We start from the raw sequence: 20,843 nt of genomic DNA on the forward strand, positions 1-20,843 counted from the left end.
ATCGTGGCAGGTGAATAAGGCACATGGCAAGCATGCATGCCTAGCTTAACACACACACACACATCAAAGTGCTAGTCAGCCCAATCTGTACGTTAATGCACGATTGATAAAGATTATATGAGACGGAAAATAAAATAGTATAATAAAAAAATTGCATGCAAATTATAGCAGGCAAAAATTTCGGGTTTTAAGTTTTAATGGTCGAGTTGATGAGATGCTGGGATTATTGTGGCAACTTTTTCTGTGCCAAAACAAGTTTTCTGGCAGCTTTCGAATTTAGTGTTTAAATTTACATTCACATTTCATAATCAAAAACAGGTGTATCAATAAATTATTGGCAAATCATGTGTTTTATTGATATGAGGACCATCTATTTTATGTTGAATAATCATAGACAATCGCTTAAAACAGCCTAATTTGAGCAATCGAATCCGAACTTTTAACTTTACATGATTTTCTATGCGTGACCACAACTTTGAAAAGCTCTCAAATAATTAATGACATGCCTTTCGAAACATGTGCTATTAGTGCTTGGTGCTGTCGTGTATAATTCTTCATGACTAGCAATTGCTGATGATCGACCGTTGCAATCATACCTGCAGGATTATGTATTTCTCACAGCATCAGCTGCAATGCATCAACAAAAATCACAATCAGCTTTTCATCTAACAAACTTCGTACAACATTTTTTGCTCAAACGACTTCTTACCCTTCGTCCCGGCACGGTTCGCTTATCAACACACACACACCGCAAAACTTTGTCCACTAAATCAAAAAACTGTACTACAACGCTACAATCCCACCCGGACAGGACCAATAAATAAATGTCACAGCTTATGTCCATTCGCACCGAATGACACATTGCACTCTGCCTATACCCGTTGGTATGGGTGAGCAATGGATCGAGACATACCTTTCCCCTGCTGCGGAGTAGACTGCGGAATTCCCATCCGCAACAGGTAGAATCAGAAAAAATCGCCAAATGCACTCATAACCGGTTCACAAACACCTATCAACCGTTGCTTGCCGGTGCATGCCGGTACACCCGGAAGGTGAAAATGTACGCGCATCTTCTCGCGCGCTTGCACACCTCGTGTCCACTAGCCGCATGATAAATGGATGATCGATCTTGGCAAACGAATACCGCGCGCTCATGTTGCATTAACAATGCAGGCCCGCTGCATCTTCATCGCATGTCGGCGAACCGTTGTTTTCGGAGGTTTTGGCTATCTGTCTTTCATCTTCCGATTATTTCTTGCTTCATGTCTTCATGTCGCTTTCCCGCCATGATAATACATTCTCCGATAGCACGACGGATGTAGTTGAGGATGAAGAATATTTGCACCATTAATCAACATCGTAATCATTATTACACGCATTATAACATTTTTCTACCGAATTTGGGAAGATACACGTGCTCACAGCAAGTGTTTTGGTTGAAGTGAAGATAATTTCGGAAGATGAATCGCTCTCGCTCTTGCATCCTTTCTGTATGTCGTTACAAGTTGTGTGGCCTTATTTGCTACAAATCTGATCACTAACAGCAGCTAAAGTGTGCTCCAAAGTAACCTTCCACGGACATACTGCGATACTCTATGCAAGCGAAGGCAAAGAAACAGAAATGACAAAACAACAATTTTAAAGACATCCTCTCAACCACGAAGGATCCTAATGAAGTCGTCAAAAAAAAGCTTGCTAATTCTCAGCCTGGATCGCCTGGAGTGCGAACGTTCAGAATGGTGCTGCAAACCAGAACCAACTTTCGGAACGCCGCTATGCCGCAAATAACAACAAGATCCTGGCAGCAAAATGAAACTGGTGCAACATTCACGGAGGGAAATAATTTACGAGGTATTATTATTAACGACGATTGGGTAAATTGGGCCATAAATAATGCCACGAAAAAGGGACCCTTCGGGCCAAAAAGCTATCGGAGAAAAGGTTAAGCACTTCTACACCGGGTTTTGTCAGCCGCCGTTAGACCGCCGTTTTTTTTTTTTTTTTGCGTGCGTGAAGAACGGTTGATTTCCACCACATCCCACCGGACCCGGCATAATGAGCCCCAAACTTACCAGCGAAAAAATAAAAAACGTTCCACGAGAAGCCAAGCTCGATCGTTGGCGGATGGTAAAATGGCGTCCAAATGGGGACGCTCGTTAAATGTGTCCGGATAGATTACGGATACGCGATGTGGGTACACTTTCGCCCAAGTCACATCGCCCAACATTGCTGCCGCCTCCAAACACCACAAACGCTTCGGGCAAATCAGTTTTCGTCGTTACTCTCTTTTTTATTATTGCGATGCATGCCACATTCCTGGGGGAATGGTGGTTGCTGCTGCCGCTGCTAAAAACAGAACCGAACATGGAAAACCCTACTGCACTTGTTGTTGCACCAGCCCAGTGCCAGGGAAGTGTACAGTATCAGGGAAAATCTTTCGTGGCAACCCGCACCGCACGCTAACGAACATTTCCCCCCGAACAGTACCTCGAATCGGGTCCGAGAGATCGAGAGTTCGTTCGCAAGTTGCGTAAGGTTTTAGGGGGGGGGTCTCCCGTTTAGCCGCAAATGCAAAATTTATGTTCGATTTTCTCTGACCAGAGGAACATATAACCGCCGAACGCGTCGGGACGAACGTCGGGAGTGTGCTTTATCTTTGTGCCCAGTATGGAAGCAAACACGTAGCGCCCGCAATCTATCACCAAGCATCTTTGACTGAAAGTCGTACTGCAATCATGGGTCCGTTGGTTAGTGCAGCGGTGCGTTTTAGCGTACTCTCCCCGATTGGACCGATCGAACGGCCCAAAGGGGGTGCGATACAAACGGACGAGCCTATTTTTCAAAATTGCTCCAAATCACACCACGAAATGCTTCACGTAGAACCCGTGGCCGAACGCTTTCGTGCCCACGTCTACGGACAGGTGTAATTTTATCTAACCATTGCAAGGTGCACCGCACTTTACATTTGAATATTTAATTACTTCGATCGAGGTACGATCGGTTGCGGTTTTTGTCGAATCGTTTTGTGTGTGTGTGTGTATACGTATAAATTTTCAATTTTAACCAAAGAGAACCGTGCTTTGAAGGCGAGCCAAGGAACAGGATCATTAATCTTGGAGTCCTATCTGCTCTGCTTCATTTAGGAAAAATCGTGCACTCGTGAATGTGCAAGGTAACCACTGGTGAATGGATGGCATAGGGAACCAAAAACAAAACAAAAACCCGAACTACCCAATTGATCAACGCGCTCAACATCGTTCGACCTGAGGGTGATCGATAACCTCAGCGACACATTGCTTCTAACGATCGATATTGAATGATTTTAAAATGGTGAGCGATGTGTGCGATCGTGTTAAAAAATGTAATCCCATTTTTCATGGCTCCCTTTCGAATTGAATGGGTGACTGCAAGCGGATTTGAAAATGCTTAACATAACAAATTCGAGGACGATTGCAAAGTGCAAATATGTCAAGGAAACTGTAGCGTGATGCTGCCATTTATAGAGTCTGAGATTTTGCAACATTTTTTTAAATTTATTTAATCGAAATTATTCATTTCTTAAACCTGTGTTTGCCTACCCTACATCAACAAAACAGTCATCCGATCCACGCAAAACGAACCATAACGGTTACAATCTAAGAAAGATTAGATGACGTTTTTACAAGCGTTACAAATAAACAGGTTCCCCACGAATGACTAATCTCTGCGTAGTGTTTGTCGCTAGCGGAAATGGAAATTACCATTTTCGCTCCACGCTATTAATCTTCTAATCGTTCCGATACGGACAAAACCACTTCCCGGTGGCTCGTGCTCTCGTGGCTTTCTTTCCTTATCCCTTGTTGTGAGGTTTTATGCTAATCGTAAGCAAACCTCACGACTTGATCCCTTCGGCCCAACGGAACGAAGACAAACGCAACAAGCAGAACCAAACCAATGCTTTGTTAGTTCTAGTTAGTATGTTAATTGATTAAAAGTATCACTAATTGTTGGTGGTACGCGTACCTGTACCCGTACGTCGCATTGTCATGCAGGTGGAACGTTGGCCCGTTTCCCACGAAGTACATGGGCCCCGATGTCTGACGTAGGCGTGGTGTGGTCCGCGCTGCTAGATTTCTAGCTGCTATTATCGGTTCACCATAGCATATGAATATATAATTTAAAAGCGGCCAAACATTCGCTACTCACCGGTAGCTCCTAAGCCTACCATTTTAATCCTGCACTGATCTCGGCATTGCATGCGTCTTTAATTAATTCGTTGTTACGTTCTCCGTACCCTTCTAGACACGCTGGCAGCAGCGCTCGAACGGCAGCATCGACAGTACCAGCCGGCGCGACATTGCGACCGGACGCGGCGACACCAGCGGAAATGACTATCAGCACCACGACCACTCGATCGGCGGAGTCGATCGTCACGAAACGGGACCAGCAGCAACCACCACAGCTCAACAGTGGACACGATCGGTTGCGACGGCCGAGAACGCAGCATCCAGCAATGATGGTGACTAGCTTTCTGTCCAAACCCATCCTACCGGGCGCAATGGCGCACAGCGCACTGCTACTAGCGATACTGCTCGTGACCTCCTGCGCCATGCCCACCGTCCAAGGGAAGCTGCAGCTGTGCGAGGTGGAAACGGGCCAGTCCAGCATCATTCTGGACATCGAGGAAAGCCGCGGTAGTTGTAAGTATAGAGACAAAAAAAAAAAGCTAACCCGTTCGGGGCTTATTTTTCAACCACAAATAAACATATTTACGTCTTGGCAAACGCATCCTCGGGCGCGGTACCCGGTTGCTGAAGGACGCTTAATATCGTCCTAACAGACGGCAAAGTCGTCGGCGGCGTTACAACTTTAGTATCTACCCCTACAGGCACACGCCGTTAAAAGCTGCAGGTGGTTGAGGGGCATTGGCACACATGTATTATCCCTTTCCGGTCAAACATGAAGTCAAACATTCCTGCAATGAAAAAAAAAACCCGTTTCCATTTGCCTTCCTCCGTGGTGCTTTTAGTGGCGAAAGCAAGACAAAAAATGTGAAAAACAATCAATTAAAATTTGCCCTGTAGGCGGGTAATGTAATGGTACACTTGTTGTTTGCAGCAGTGCTTCGTGACAGTTCGGCAACCCTTTGGAGGCTTATTGGTCCCCGCAGGCACTAATCAGAATTAAAGCATCCTACGGGTGTAGGAAACGCATAGCTGAACTTAAAACGATTGGGTAGGGCTTATAAAGTATTCGAGAGATTAAAGTCAGCCCTTTGGAGCGTCTGTAGAACCAATCAAGATTTTGCTCATGGCCCATTATGAAGTTAGAAATTTTATATTTTAGACTTGTTTATGTTGTCCTCCATGTAATGTACAAAAAACAACAATTTTTAACAAATCAGACCTTCAAGAAGTGTGCCACAATAGCTTATCACTTGATGTTATTCAGTGGAAACTTAAGTCTTGAATCCCCTTCTCATTTTGCTGTTCTGATCCAATATCATCTCCGGTTTTCCTGTTTCACAATTCCAAATTGCAGCCGTGGCGCAACACACAAACCCACCGGAGCTACCGATCTCTGGTGACCCGAACGATGACATCACCCTCGAGCTAGTCTTCCCAAAGGGCAAACCAACCTTCCTGCTGGATGGCAAATCATTGCGACTGATCCATCCACTAGATCGCGACGAGGAAAATCTGAGCCACATCGTGTTCCAGGTAAGGTTGCCAGGTTGCTTCATCTGCCTGTGCCACAATTACTCCGAAAACTGTCTCATCACTGATTCGTTCTTTCGGTTTGCATGTTTTTCTTCACATAATCTAGATAACCTGTATGGTGCGGTCAACGCGCCGCAAGCGCAACATACCAATAATCGTCCGAGTGTCGGATGTCAACGATAATCCACCGATGTTTATCAACACACCGTACGAAACAACTGTCCCAGAGGTAAGGTAGCACACTAGATTTGTCCGGGCAGACGCCACGATTAAACATTAAGCTCGCACCTTGGCAGCATTTGCTCGAGTTTGGCGGTGGCACCGGTTCGATGAATCATAAGAAAACGGGGGGAAAAACCATCGCACCCACCCTGGAGCTGTGAAAGAGGGCGCTTAAACGGCATCACTCGGCACAGCAACTGCTGCATTATTTATGGTGCATCAACCGCGAGAGGGTGGCACCGTACGTGGCCTTCTTTGGAACGTACCGTTCGACCTCGGTCCTTTTGCAGGGTCGCACGGTGCATTGCAGCAGCAGCACCACGCTATCGATGAAACCATGATGTGTCCGATCCGATCAACGGACAGTGCGCTGAGCTATATTTTTTTGTTTGCAGCAAAGGTACAGCAGAGGTAACCCTCGGCACGGATTCCAAACACGAGACCCGCCCGTATTCATCCCGTAATTCGTTACGCATAATAATTGCACATTGCATTGTGCGGTGCTGAAGTGGTTTGGCTTCGTTTGCCCACACGCCCTGGACGCTGGAGCTACTCGACTTTTCCATTATATTACAGTCAAACGCAAGGGCGATGTAGCGATGATATCATTCCATTTTTACAAAAGTCCTCTCACCCTGCAATCGGTAAGGGAAGGTTTCGTAGCGTGCGGTGTGTCATTATCCTATCCATACAAATGTTGGAAATGTCGGTATTCAATGCACCTCCTTTCGCAGGAATAAGGCAAGAGAACTTGTCACTAGATCGGTGCTTTAAAGCCCTGGGAATAAAGGGAAAATTAAAAGCGTGATCCCTACCCCGATGGTTTTGTTTTGCGCTCCAGTAAGGCTAACTAGATTTATGAAACCCCGGGAACTCACCTGGAATGCGTTACAAAGAAGAAAAAAAAATCATCTACCGCAACTAGATGAGCCTTCCTTATGAGAACTATCGTCTATCGGGTTAACCCACTTCTGCAATTGCATAACACAATCCTTGCGAGCAATCAGTGCAGTGTAATTGTACGGTGTTAGATCATCCATATCATCATTATCATCGTTCTCGTCAGTGCCAAGTGTGCGCGCATTGCATGATCTTCGCTCTGTAACCGGGTTTATTAATTCTACAAAATGTCTCTTTCGGTGCACGGTTCTGCTGTAATCGTGCGCGCGGCTGGCTCAGTTTTCCTTACTATCTTTCCGTTCCCATTTCGCCTGTTTTTTTCCTTTCTATCCGGAATAATCTTGCACCTACTAACTAGTTCCTACGCGGCTTGTGAGGCTCCCACCGATCCTGCTGGATCGGCCATGCTTTCTCCTCCACTGGCCGGAATCGGAAGGTGGTATTTTATTGATCTTATCGATACTTAATTCTTTGTTTGTGCAACAGAAATGGAGCTGAACACAGTTCGTGACTTATTTATTACCTCCGTTTCCACATGCCCTGGTCTATTTTCGCTTCTGCGTTCTGTAGGATGAATCCATTGATTGAGCGTCATGATTGAAAATTGATGCACGGTGGAAACATAACTAGCTACATCCTCTACAGGCTGCCAGTTCGGTAGCGCCTTCTGTAGTTATGATCGGTCGGATGCAATGCTGTAATTAAAGCGCGTGACGTTTTGTTTTCGATCCTTGATTTGCTTTTTGTTTTGCTTTGAAAGATAAACCTCCCGCGATCGATTTAGTTTGACCGAGCGAGTTAAAGAGACTATAATTAGATTTTTAATTAATTCCATTCGAAAATTATGCGTTTGCCCGTTGTAGATTTCCTACTCGCGAGGATTTGCCCGTTGCAAAACTGCACTCTTTCGTGGGCGTACTAACAACTTTGTTTTTCGAAATACAGCAACTTAAGGCACCAGCACCCACAAAACGCGAACGACTTTCTCCGTGATTCTTTTTCCAACTATCCAACCGCTTAAGCAAACCCCGTGTTGCTTTACATGCAGAAAGAACGAAGGCAGCAGTATTACGGCAGTCATGTTTTGCTTTGCCCGTTTTGCGCGATCTAAGCCTTAAACCGGTCCCATCCGAGAGGTCATCGTGCGACGGATCAGCTCACACCTAACCGTCCGGTATAAAGCAAATAACTTAAGCTCGAAAGCTTTTAGCGAAATTATTAGCACTGTCTCGTTTCGGACGTGTCTCGAAACGTTCGCTGGACTGCTTTTCTTGTGCTTGATTTATTTCTTTTCACCCTGTCGTTTAGATGACCCCATTTGGGGAGTCGGATTCAGAGAGAATGTGGGCGATACATTTAACACTTCCCAAACATTCTTGCCCTTGGAGCGGGAGGCGAAAAGTACTAGAATGCGGCGCACTATTGGGTGCGAATTAATTGCCTTCCTCTTCTTTGGAAGAAAGCTGTTCAATGAAGAAAATACACTCATGCCATTAATAATTTAGCTAGTAAAAAGGTATGTAGCAAAGGATACAATTTATCACCTTGTAGGTAATGTTCACCATGTTCGGCGATTAATTTATGTGACTTAGATCACAACCTTACCCGTCCCAGGCCGCGTCTTATTTTCAAATCGTCTAATCGCGCTCCATAAACGCACCGAAGAAAGTGAGATCCAGGAACTGACACTCTCACGCGCACCATTCGCGCGGGTCAACTCAATTTGACCTCAGCCTCGTTTGCCGGCTCTGCTGTCCTCCTACCACCATCATGGTCATATTTTCTCCGAGTCCACTTGTACGCCTGCACATGCGTGCACGTACTACGTCTGCCGCCTGCCGGCACAATTTAATTCGAAAGACTAAAGCCCCCGGTGCCGATCGGTGCTGGTGTGGGATCTGTGCAGAGGATAATTAGAAAGTCCCATTCCGCACCGTAGGGTGATGCTTGGTGATATTAAGGTTAAAGATGCCTCCAGGGCGCAAGGGAATCAAACGGCCGGAAAGCTTTCATCGTTCCCAAGACGGTTGTGAGAAACGAATGAATCATCAAAATCCAAACCCTACAAGCCCTTGCACTGACGGCGGAAATCGGCGACATTTTAATAAAGCCTTCGATCTTGCCGATGAATAATGTGCCAGCATTTAAATGAACGCGCTTCGGTCTGTTCACATATTTACGGGCATGTTGTTGGTACGATGCTGGTAATTACGCAATTAGTGTTCCTTATTAAATGATTGTTTAGATTATCATACCAGTTTATCATACACCTGGTGGTTTCAATTTGATCAAACCGGAGTCGTTTGAAGGACCGTTTTAACCGGGCGATTTGAATCAACAGAACGTATGTTTGATTGAACTCGACTGCAGCAGTGCCTTTTTCCGCTAGATCGAACTGCAGACGCATTTGTTGTGCGACGAATGCATCGGCGGTACGGCCCTGTGCACCGTCTCGTTTTGCTGTTTTTACAAAACACATCAAATGGGTCATATCACAGGAAACGGGATCCGTCTACCGAGCTCACTGCACGCGACCGAACCACGTCAAAGCCACTTTTTTACCTCCCGCTTGGACCAACGCCCCGATTGAACCAGCGTATCGATTACTGTCTACCAAACTCACTGATTTATGGGTGGTTAATTAATTGCAGCAAACTGTCAAACGAACTCCGATTAAAATTCAATAATATTACGCGAATCATAGTGGGTCGCGTACCGGAAAGAGTTCACTTCAACCCTTTTGCCACAGCCGTTAAAATGGGAGAAGCGAACGTAGCAAAAGCCACCCCGAAGATACCGGCGTGCAGCTTTGGCGAGTGACTTGCGTTGCGGGTAAGAGACGAACCTGTTCTACACTCTCGTTGGTGATCGGAATGATATAATTAACGTGAAATAAGCTCCTCACGAGTGCAGGCAAAGTCCAGCATAAGGAATGAGGAAGCAACCGGGAAGGACGAACTGTTGCACGCGATATACCACACATCAGCACACATACACATGTTCGAACTGGTTAGTAAACCCTTTGGGCTACGGGGAAACGTCAAACAAACTAGAGAAAGAAAGAAAAAACACGTCTACAGGAATTAGCTTCTAATGAGGGAGAAATTTTCTTGTGAATTTCATTACTTTTGTGTTTTTTGCCTTCACTGTAACCCTGCCGTACACCGCACTTTAGCAGTGCGTCCCGCTGTATGGTCGTCTGACGTTGGTCGTCAACCTAGAACTGGATTAACCGATAACCATATTTGTGCAAATGTGATGCCCTACATGCTCATTTTACCAGCCATGGGCACGTCGACGGATCGCTTGATCGCAACGTAACAAGATCGATTTTTTTTTGTTGCTTGAAAACCTATCGTTCAAGCATTCTTCGATCGACGGAATGTGATAAAACAGTGCATCCCCGTGCGAGCTAATGTAATACCGCCCAAACCATGTTGGCGCAGGAATCCCGCCGCTTGTGTTCTGCTGCAGCACATACCTTTTCTAACGGTTAAACATGCAGCACAGATGCGAAACAACAATTTTCTCCCTTACTTAAGACGTGACCGGACGAAAAAACCTCACACGACTCACCGGGTTCGCCTCCGTAGCTGCAGCTGAAAAGTGGTACGAAAATTAGCATAGCGATCGTTTCGCTCGTTCGAAACATGGCCAAAAGTTCTATTAAAAGGGTGTTTATTATTTCGCTCCCTTCGGCAAAACACATCCCATCACCGCGAGGCATGGCTATCTAACGCCGCATTGTGTGTTCCGGGGATCGAACGAAACCATTCGAAAAGTGGTGTCGAAGATTGTATTTATTTTTTCTTACAACCCAATTATTTCCACCAAAAAACAGGAAACAGGACCACCGCAACAGTTCGGTTAACTGTGGGCGAGGATCACCACTGATTAGATTCCAATTTTTGTGCCTTGCTTTTGTTCCAAATACTCGCCGCTCTTTACTTCCTCATCTTTCGGCTGCTGATTGAAAGTTTGTCGTTTAACCATCCCGTCCAGTATGATCGGAACGTGAGTAAACCTGAGCAGAACCTTCGTTTATCATAGCGTCATTTAACGACGGTGTTTATTTTGTCCGGTTGGCATGGCAAAAGGCAAGAGGAAGCTCCTTTTTTTTCTTCAAGCCAGTTGTCTTACTCCATCACTAAGGCCACGCGCGTATGTGTGCATGAAAACACGCAAGACTGTAAATTGTCCGCACTAAGATGTCGAGGAAAATAACACAAAATGTGCAAAAGATTATTACGTCGATCGTTGAGCGAATGTTGATGATGATAATCATGTTCATAAAATTTGATGAGAATACTCGTTAATTATATTGTTGAAATCGAAAATCACTGTGGCTGTATTAATTTCTGCCCTTGCTCGTCGGTATCATACGACATCCAGATGGGTATCTTGCGTTCCCGGACAGCGCAAAGATATGAGAAACATAATCCATTTTGTATCGCAGCTGCACATACACACCGTGAAGCTGTAGTTCAATATAAAAATCACTTCCATCATCCAAATAGCGCCGATGTTGATCGTAATTCGTATGGGGTGGGAAAATTAAAAACGGCCGTTTAACGACGTGTGATATTAATTTCCTATTTCCATTTAGCATGCCACCAAGGTCATCTTGAAGCGTTGGAAAAGAAGAACAAACTCACCACCACGCAAAACATCCGATCGATACTGTCAGAGGCAACGATCATTTGTCATGTCGTGGGGCTCAGGGTCAAAATAGTTCGTTCTTGAGCAGAACGAAATCTTTCCCTTGGGGGAGGCAACAAACAGCTAGAATTGTAACAACTGCAATTCGATTCGTATTTCCCGACCCGGCAGCCACCAAGATCGGAATGCGCATACCATTACGGTCACTTTACGCCCATTCGAAAATGAAGCCGTCGGTGCACTTAAGCAGCCGCAGCAAAAACCTCACAAACAAACCTGTCAAAATCATAAACGGTTTCGTGACACATCGAAACAACCCCGTCCCGCGGGCTCACACGGTTCACGCGTCAAACGGGGAGGACTGTATGTGCCGGCGCGTACAAGCGACGGAACGCTTCCAACTCCAACGCAACACAAACAATCGAAACACTGATCACGGCACGATCGGTAAAGCAGTGTAGTTTAATTTCCACTCCAACAGGTAATGTGTGCGTTGGTTCTCATTTTTTGGCTTCCCCGATCGTTTTGTACAAACAAATTAGTGACGACTACTTAACTGATCGACTGAGCTTTTTTTTTTGGTGTGTGTACGTCAGATTTCGATTATTACTTCGCTGAAGAGAGTAAGCCCACCCAGCAGCCCAAAATACGTACCGAACCACTTCAACTGACCGTTGAAGCGAAGCGAAACACAAGAGCCCGATCCCCGATCATGCATGCATTCCGATGGAATGTCGATGATCGTTTACCAATCGATCAGCCGATCTGCAGTACGATTGACAGTTTAACCTTCAGCGTTCACCGTCGCCTTCAGTGAGCGCAAATTCGGCGCAAGGTTCAATCAAGAAATTTTGTCATACCGGCGATGTATCGTTGGATCTGTTGAAAAGAGTCCCGGCACACAGTGTGTACCAAGTCGATGATGCTTTTCGTACCGCGAAGCGGTGATTTTCTCACGACTTTGCCATTAAACGGTCTGCCGGTCGCAGGTCTGCCGCTGGGAATCGATTCGTTTGCCTCTCGATCGGGTTTTGGTACAGGAATCGTCCGAGCCTCGTGTAAGCTAATATTATTAATTCAAATTATCTGCTCCTAATTGATCGTACGGATGAAGACGGCGCTGATGCTCTTATGCAAGCTACTATCGAAAATGGCAAACGCTGTTGACAAACGGTAACCGCAGTACTTGAGGCAGCGCACCATAAGCGCAGCGTCTCGATGAAGGAGCGCGAAACGTTCAACACGCGGGCCTCAATTCAAGGTCTTGGAAGCTCTATACACCAAAATGGTTTGGACTGTGTTGCAAAAGTGAGCTGGCCGGTTGGGACTGTGTGTAAATTAGCGCGCATATTGAACAGTTCTCATCGGTTCCCGGGTGCAAAACCGCAATTATGAATCGTAATCATTTTTTGCCATCTTAATTCGTACTTGCCACCGATGAAGAAATCGACGTTGATGTGTGTCGCAGTTTGCTTTTTTGCTAAAAGACTTCAAAAGAAGCATAGGCAGCAGAAGAAGCAGGACACAGTGAAACAGTCGAACAGGTAGATCGTATTCAAAGCGAATTGCTCTAAAGTGCGGTTTTTAGGGAATTGTTTCCATGCCGCAAGCGTCACATTTAATGAGATTCTTGATCTCCGTGATATTATTCGGGTTCAGAGCAACAGGTTTACGAAGCTCGGAATCAAATTTGAATATCAGTCGTGCGTGAAATCAGTTTCTGGAGAGAAGGAGTCCGCAAATCAAATTTCAATTCCATGAATTAACTGCATTGGCTTTGATGCATCATGCATCATTTTGTTTTGACAGAAAATATCTTCTCCCTTTCTTGGCGTTGGAGTCACAATCGCATCGATTGTTTTTTGCACGCCTATCGTCTGATTCCCAATTTTATATCAGACTCGTACGAAAATGATAAGTGTTCACAAAGCTCTACAAAAATGCATTCTAATCTGTCATGCAATCAGCACTGTCCTCGACACACAATCTGCCACGCATTAACAGGGTGAGGATTTGCTTTTTGATCAGCCCGCCTTCGCCTAATTGACTGTATACATATGATCTAAAGCGACGGTAATAGCACACCTTGAATACTATCAACGGCATCACCGTGGTATATAAACACAGCTCACAACGACAATTTTCAGCCAGACCCCACAACCATAATGAAGCCATAAAACCCGTCCAGTCAACCTCCGCATCATGGCTCACAAAAAAAAACGATAGACTTGTGCGCCAGAACAGCGACAAACCTTCCGCATGGAACAATTTTCACTCTCAAAGGATACAAAATTGGCTGTGACCATTGCTGTAACGAACAGTGCACTCCTTCAACCAGGCAGCAGACAAAACGCATTACACGCAACGTGACATTTAGCTTCGCGACTTGGTTCCCTCATAAACGAGGTCGATGGTAGAGCAGCAACGCATAACACGGCGGACATTAAAATTAAAACAAAATCTCATCAAACTGGGATAGTAAGTGAAGCGAAAGAAAAAATTAAACAGAAGTAAAAAAATAACCCACTCACATGAAAAAAAGGTTAATGAAATCCACTAAAGGGAATCGCAGTAAGGTGGACCACCGCAATTAACCTGATCAACGCCAAATTGGGTATATGTTTCAGCCGCATTCTGCGGCCAGTGAAAACGAATTTTGCAAAAGGCCAGGCCAGAAGCCGATCCGAAATTGAGTCACATCGGTCGGCGTGAATCAGGTTTTTTGAAGCCCTGCAAACTGAACTGACTGACAGCTGGCACGTTTTGGGTGAGACATTTAGCTAAGAATAGTAGGAAGAAGGAAAAAAAAATACACCATTCGCAACCATGTCTGTACATCCGAAAGTGCATGTCGGAAAACACGGACATCGATCCCGTTACATGAAATGCGAGAAGAAACAGCATAGCACAATCGCACAGGACCGAGCGGACTCAGGTTCTAAATCACGATTCTCGTCCCCCTTTTGGGTTTGGCTCTAATGGATTGTTGTTGTCTGGATCGATGTTTTTTTTTTGTTTGTTGCTTTTGCTTGTTTGTAGGCGTTGTACGATGCTGCTAATACCAGTAGCATAGGCCCGACCAACGGAAAGGTGGTACCGATTCAATTCGCTCGGTCAGTCCCCAAGATGGACGTGTGTTTCAAAATCGCCGTTAGGTTCCTTACAAAAAAAATTTACAAGGATTCGAATAACAAAAAAAACACAGAACCTCAAACCTCCCAATCGCGCATATCCATCCAACGATCCCGATCGAGCACTCGAAAATACAGCGCTCACGAAACACACATCGTTTGCCCTAGCGGCATCGCAAAACCAGAGCAAGAAGGACGCGCAGTGTGGATTCGCGCAAACACTCACCCGATAAGGGGGATCCACCAAGAAGCACCGGATCCACCACGCTTTTCCCTACCCTCATCCTGTCCGACATAATCCTCGCGTGGCTTAACACGACCAAACCGGCCATCACCGATTGCGAACGATCGGTTGGAAAATCGCTGTATGCTCGAGAATCGCTAATCCCGATCCGCGTGACCACGAACCTTCCACACTGCATCATGACCGGTTTGTCGGGATCCGGGTGTCGGGGGACGTGGGTTGAAAGAAGATACCGGTAAAGTCGAAAACATTTCCTCCATCGGCTGGTTTTTGCAACGCGAACTCTTAAGCCACGGAAAGCACAACCAGTGAAGACGGGGTAAAAACACTATCAAATCCCGGTGCCGGTACACGCGGAAGTTACACTGACACCGACAACATAACAATTTCATCTGACCGCCAATTGTGATGTCGCGTTTTGTGATTCGTTAGCGCACGCTTCCACGCTTGTGGTTACGTTCTAGGGTGAGCTTAATAATTTTCTTATTCCCGCTTGTAGACCGCACCTTGCAAAATGTTGCCCTTAAAAGTTTGGGCCAGATTTGCAGCGGATGTGTTTGTACCATCGTACGGTGCTGTAGAATGGCCTAGTGGAATCGAAACTTCCGTGTTTGCTACCACAAAATCTAAGAAAACACACCTTCTGAGCTGAGAACCACGAAACTAGCGCACAGTCCTCCAAGTCATTGTCAAATCTAGCCGCTCAACCCCGCTGCCACACCCATCAAGGGTATGGATTGGCCCATGTTCTTGTACTGCTTTGCCATGCTTCCCTTTTGCCCACTCAACATTCGGAGCACAATAAATCTTGAGCAGTGCTTGCAAACACCAACCAGTATCTCACATGCGTGACCAAGATCAGGTGAACAAACGAACGGGCTCGACGTGATTTGCCAAAATCTTTACTATTCCACGGTCAATAATAATGACGACTAACTAACCATAGCCTCGAAAGCGACAGCAACGGTCAGCAAGAGCATGATCAATCTACAAGACGCTTCCATCCAACCGTCCATTCATCTACGACACACAATTCTTTTCGGCTTACCTTTTGCCGACAGTTAAAGCTTAAATTAACTGCGACAAACGCTCGCCCGTCCGTTGCGGTCAACCGGAGAGGGCCGGCAAAAAAAAAATAACATGCCGCTTCCAATGCGAAAGATTAGCAATTACGCAAAACGATTCCGCGGTTGTAGCTTGACATATGAGTTCCTGCGGTTCAGCAAATCTGCAACCTCAACCATTATCCATCTAACTATTCTTGGCCAATTCATCACACTGGGTTTTGCTTGCTAGTTCGAGCCGCAGTATTTTGGAGGCAGTAACCCCACACGGCGAACAATGCAAATCGTGTGTGCAAAGTTGTTCTTTTTCTTTTCGTTTGCCGCTGGTTGGGTGTTAGAAAAAAGCTAGCGCAAAAAGCGAAAACGTCCATGAAATGTCACAACAGATTAACTGGTAGCTTTGTGGCAATCGTTGGAAAGAGCGGTGGGCTGGGAAGTTTTGAAGTTAAATAGCAGGTGATACTTAAACCGAACCGTTTCCACATTAGATGACCCATGCTGGCGAGCGTCGGAGGTTGAAGTCTAAATCAATTAAAACGTACAAACCGTGCAACATTAAACTGCTCAACTTCGTTAAAGACAAGAATGGCTAAGCCCCTAACCATAGTGATCTGTGTTTTTTTTATTATAAATACTATCCTGAACATCTGTGGTGGATTGTATGCTTCATAAACTACAGTGATTTATGCGTTACATACGGTGTACTGAGCTTTAAATCATTCCTTGCGGAAAAACAAATACCATCTGAAGTCTTGCTACATGCATACGCTTATCTTGCAGATTTTTTCCACTAAGCCATAAAACCGCAATTTAGCTAAGCAAACCTCGCTGAAGGTCGTGCGTTTTAGAGAATCGATGAGGCATGATGCTAATCTTAGCGAGCCTTGGCAACATTATTTCAACATCTGGTAGGAGAGAAGCCTGGGCTGGAGCCCACTTTTACAACCGTCTTGTAACGAGGAAGAATTAAAAGTAAAAGTCAAAGTCATGTCAAACAAATTACACCGTGTCGTGCTCGGTATCATTGCTCGACCAGAGATCAATCCGTCTTCATGCCAGCGGTCCACCATCTTGGAAGGTGATCAATCTTTGCATAAAAACCACTGCTCAAAAAATGCACACTCCACATGCATCAGCACCCGACAAAGAAAGCTATGGTGGAGTAGAGAATGAGGTCAGGAAAAATTCTCTTCCTTGTTGCACCCATTCCCACATCGAGCCGCATCAAGGGAGGGTGTAAAACATTATCAACATTGTTGCAATTATATGGCATTGAAGCACACCAGGCCTCGCCACAGTTCGTGCCGTAAACTCGAGCATTAAGATATTTCTTACCCCACCTACACAAACAAACCACTAGAAGCTCAGCCCTGACGAGTGTGTTGGGATCCTTTGGCACTCATCGATCGCAGTAGATAAAATGTCGGATTAACAGTCGGAAATCGACACACTTTGCAAACGAGCGCGCACATTTGATGACTTGCTGGTTGGGCGAGTGGATTTAGATTGGCGCGCAAACTTAAGCTCGTTTAAGCCCGTGTAATTTAACACTTTGCACAAATATCAATGCGGGTCCACCAGCCGCAGCGCAAGCTGCGCATTATGATCGAACGATTTACAGAGGCAAAATTAGTATCCCCAACCGATGCGATATATTTAATGACCCGTTTGATAGTGACTAATTTCCAACGTCGAGGGCGATCGAGCGCTCGACGTCGCTGTCCGGTCATGATCTACACTGGGTGGGGAAATAAACTTAAAGATAGCCAAGTGCGAGCTGAGTGCACCGACATTTCGCAGCATGCAATGAACCGCTGAGTAACTTCTTTTTCTACCTCTATAACACTCATTGCTCCATAATCGCACTCTACTGCTCGCTGAGATACTTCAGGCCAAGGTAACGTAAATGGGATGAATTTGTTGACCCGTTTTCTAACGATCCGTAGGGTTTGTCCAAACAATGCTGTAGTATAGCCTTATTAGAAAGTTATAATTGATCCACACAAGCGTTGGGCGCTTTTGTCACACTGGTGTGCTGACAAATTACCGAACGGGATCAACATTGCAACAGATGCTGATGCTGACTTCATAAACCTTCTCCGCATCTCCTCCACGGTTCTAGAGAGACCCGGCGAATGGTGCTCCAAAAAGCAGATCGAACGATAAGCAAAGAACCGAACAGAGAGCTATTGCGCCGTAGCCCTCCAACCGATCCGATGTTGACCATAATTGGACACATGCTGGGTTTCTCCATTCCGCTGATCCAAATGTATCCGATTGGCGATCGACTGATATGCTCGGTTTCCTTGAGAAACAATGAATAACCAAAAGGGAAAACGTATGCACCAGCTGGAGCAACGTGAAGAAACACTGCCACGCGCGTTCTCCACGCGAAGATGTTCGTGAAGAATGTTAATCAAGCCGTCCAGTGCCGTGTTCCAGTTTACTTTTCGTTCGCCATTAGCGGGACACGTTGGGTGTGAACATTTGATTGATCGTCTAGTCCTGCTTGCCAGCTCACTGCCAATTCCCAAAGGCATGCTCTTCTCATTAGCTGCTCTGGCTGCTAACCTGTCGCATTACTCCGTCCAAAAAAAAACTCCCGCTCACACAGCTGACACAACTACCGGATAGAGAGTATATCTGAGTCGCCACTTATCCACCGCACGAATCGTGCGATCAAGAAAGCCAGACAACACCTTGCGGTCGTCATCGTCAGGACGCATACACTTGCCGATTCATCGTTGGTTCCATCTTCCTGGTTTAGCATGGCAACGTTTATAGGTCACACCGGGTACGCTCCGTGTCCGTTAGTTTTGCAATTTGCGCCCACCAAACGAAAACTTTAAACCTGCACGGAATCGATCAGAAGGTTGAGCGATCATAAATAATTCATTTTCCTCCACTCGTCGCCTCTCGCCACGCCCACCACCCCTTCTGTGGCGTGGTGGCGTTTGCAATAAAACAAACCAACTCAAAATTGTTTCCAACGGCTGGAAGAGGGTCGCAACAGTCAATTCTTCTTAGCTATTACTCTCTTACCTAAATTCTATCTACTCTCGTGTGTGTGTATATCTTCGAGTTTTTCTCCCCATCATCACTTTTACAACCAACCCCGTTTTGTGACCGTGTGCCCGCGTAAATCCGTGCGCCGCCGAGTGTACCGCAATGTCCTGATGAGGGAGCCACTCCTTGCAGAGAGTTCCCATCCCAGTTGGCATCTCGTTCATCGACACCGCGGCCCATAGCGGCCCACAGCGGCAGGCGGTGACTTATGAAACCACCGATCCAGCTAACTATCACCAGTTCAGTTCGTGTAAAACGGTGAAGCGCGATAGGTGTAGGGCTTCGCTTTTTTTTTTTTTTTCTTACGGAGGGAGATAAATTTTCTACTCGCTCGCTGAAAGATTCTGTCGGTGTCGTTCCCATTTGCCCGTTGTCATACACATCTTATGTTGGCCTCTCTAATGGCTACAAGCTGTCCCGCGCTGTTCGGCAACGGCAAAGTGCATGCAGACACGACATCCGTTCCGCTTGCAGTTCAAGAGGCAACACGCGCCGTGTTGAGGCTGTGGTGCTGGTTGCTGAAGTAACGCCGACAAGCCACGACTATGGTCCCGTTCGTGCAGAGGATGTTCTTATTTTTAGGCAAATACCTTTCGGTAACAAGTGAACTTACCGTATCGTGTAGTTTCCCTCCTTCAAGACGATGCGCTGTGGTTGAGGCAGGCATGGCAATTCCTCCCATTCTGCAAGATTTTCCAACCTCAGCCGTTCATCACTCAATGACCTGGGGCTGGCCGCAGAAGGGGCACAGTTTAGAGAAAAAACGCTTTCATTAGAAATGGCCTGCCAACGGAGCCACAGGTTCGATTCATTCATTTGTGCTTGTGTTCTGTTTCGAGCGTGATAAGCACCCGCTCAATAACCTTCCATTCACCTTGGGCTGCCGCATGAAGTCTTTGGTTTTGGTGGGTATTAATAAAGCAATAAACAACATTATCCCTAGTTATCCGCCTGTATTGCCCTCGAGCAAAAGCACAGTAAAGGTGACGACAGCCAAAGAATGCCGCCGGCAAGTTACTGTGTTCGCTCCGGAACCCCCGTAGAACCGTTCTGCTCTTTATCCACCTGCAGGAAGCGAACAATGCGAGGCAGCACGGCAGACACGAAGAGCGATAGTGCTAATTTCAAGTTTATTTATTACCCGCACTTAAGTGCCACGAGATCCAACGAACAATTCGAACACCGTCCCACCGTCCCACACTGCAACAACGGTTGCGTGCCGACCCCGGGACATATGTGCGTGCCGCCGCCGTCATTCCAGGATCTGTTGCAAACTGACTGCTTAAGATAAACCGTACCACCACCCCCTGCTAACAATCTCTACCCTACAAACCCGTCTTCCCAGGGGGGGTGGCACAATTCACGCACTCACACTCTTTAGGACGGTGTGTACTTTAACGCTTTCCGGAACAAAAAGTTGCCAACATTCGGAGCAAAGCGTACGAGGAGACAAGGTTTGTGTTTTGCGTTCGTACACTCCTCACGGTACTCCGTACTCCAGCTGCCCAAAACGGCCCAAGTCTGCTGCAGTCTCCTCTCTTTCGCCTTACACTTCCGCAAGTGTGTGCATCGATACAAATGCGCGAGAATTACATGCCGGTAAAATGCGATTTTTCAATTACTGCGCGGTCCGGTTCGGGGGTCGGTACCACTCACTGACCTGACCTTTTAGCCCGATGGCAGGGAGCATAAATTACATTAACACAGGCCACATATCCTGTCACGCCGGAACCGGTGCGCGTATATGGAACCTAAAACCGAGCATCAAAATGGAACATCGTATCGCTTGTGTTAGCAGGGCGCTCGCTGCGAAAGTTTGCAAGCTCTGCATGCAGTGGAATATGCACCCATGGCTAAG

At 46.1% G+C, this 20,843-nt stretch overlaps 1 protein-coding gene across 1 annotated transcript in view; it reads left to right on the top strand.

The window, feature by feature from the left end:
- Nucleotides 1-4,326: 4,326 nt before the first annotated feature.
- LOC126556643 (cadherin-99C) overlaps nucleotides 4,327-20,843 on the top strand; it is a 56,031-nt gene continuing 39,514 nt past the window's right edge. Inside the window, exons 1-3 of the mRNA XM_050212031.1 lie at nucleotides 4,327-4,679; nucleotides 5,521-5,699; nucleotides 5,806-5,928. Of these exons, the coding sequence (XP_050067988.1) occupies nucleotides 4,367-4,679; nucleotides 5,521-5,699; nucleotides 5,806-5,928 (615 nt within the window). The 5' untranslated portion in view covers nucleotides 4,327-4,366. The remainder of the gene's footprint in view (nucleotides 4,680-5,520; nucleotides 5,700-5,805; nucleotides 5,929-20,843) is intronic.

The sequence above is a fragment of the Anopheles maculipalpis genome, chromosome 2RL (assembly GCF_943734695.1).
Source record: "Anopheles maculipalpis chromosome 2RL, idAnoMacuDA_375_x, whole genome shotgun sequence".
Taxonomy (NCBI): domain Eukaryota; kingdom Metazoa; phylum Arthropoda; class Insecta; order Diptera; family Culicidae; genus Anopheles; species Anopheles maculipalpis.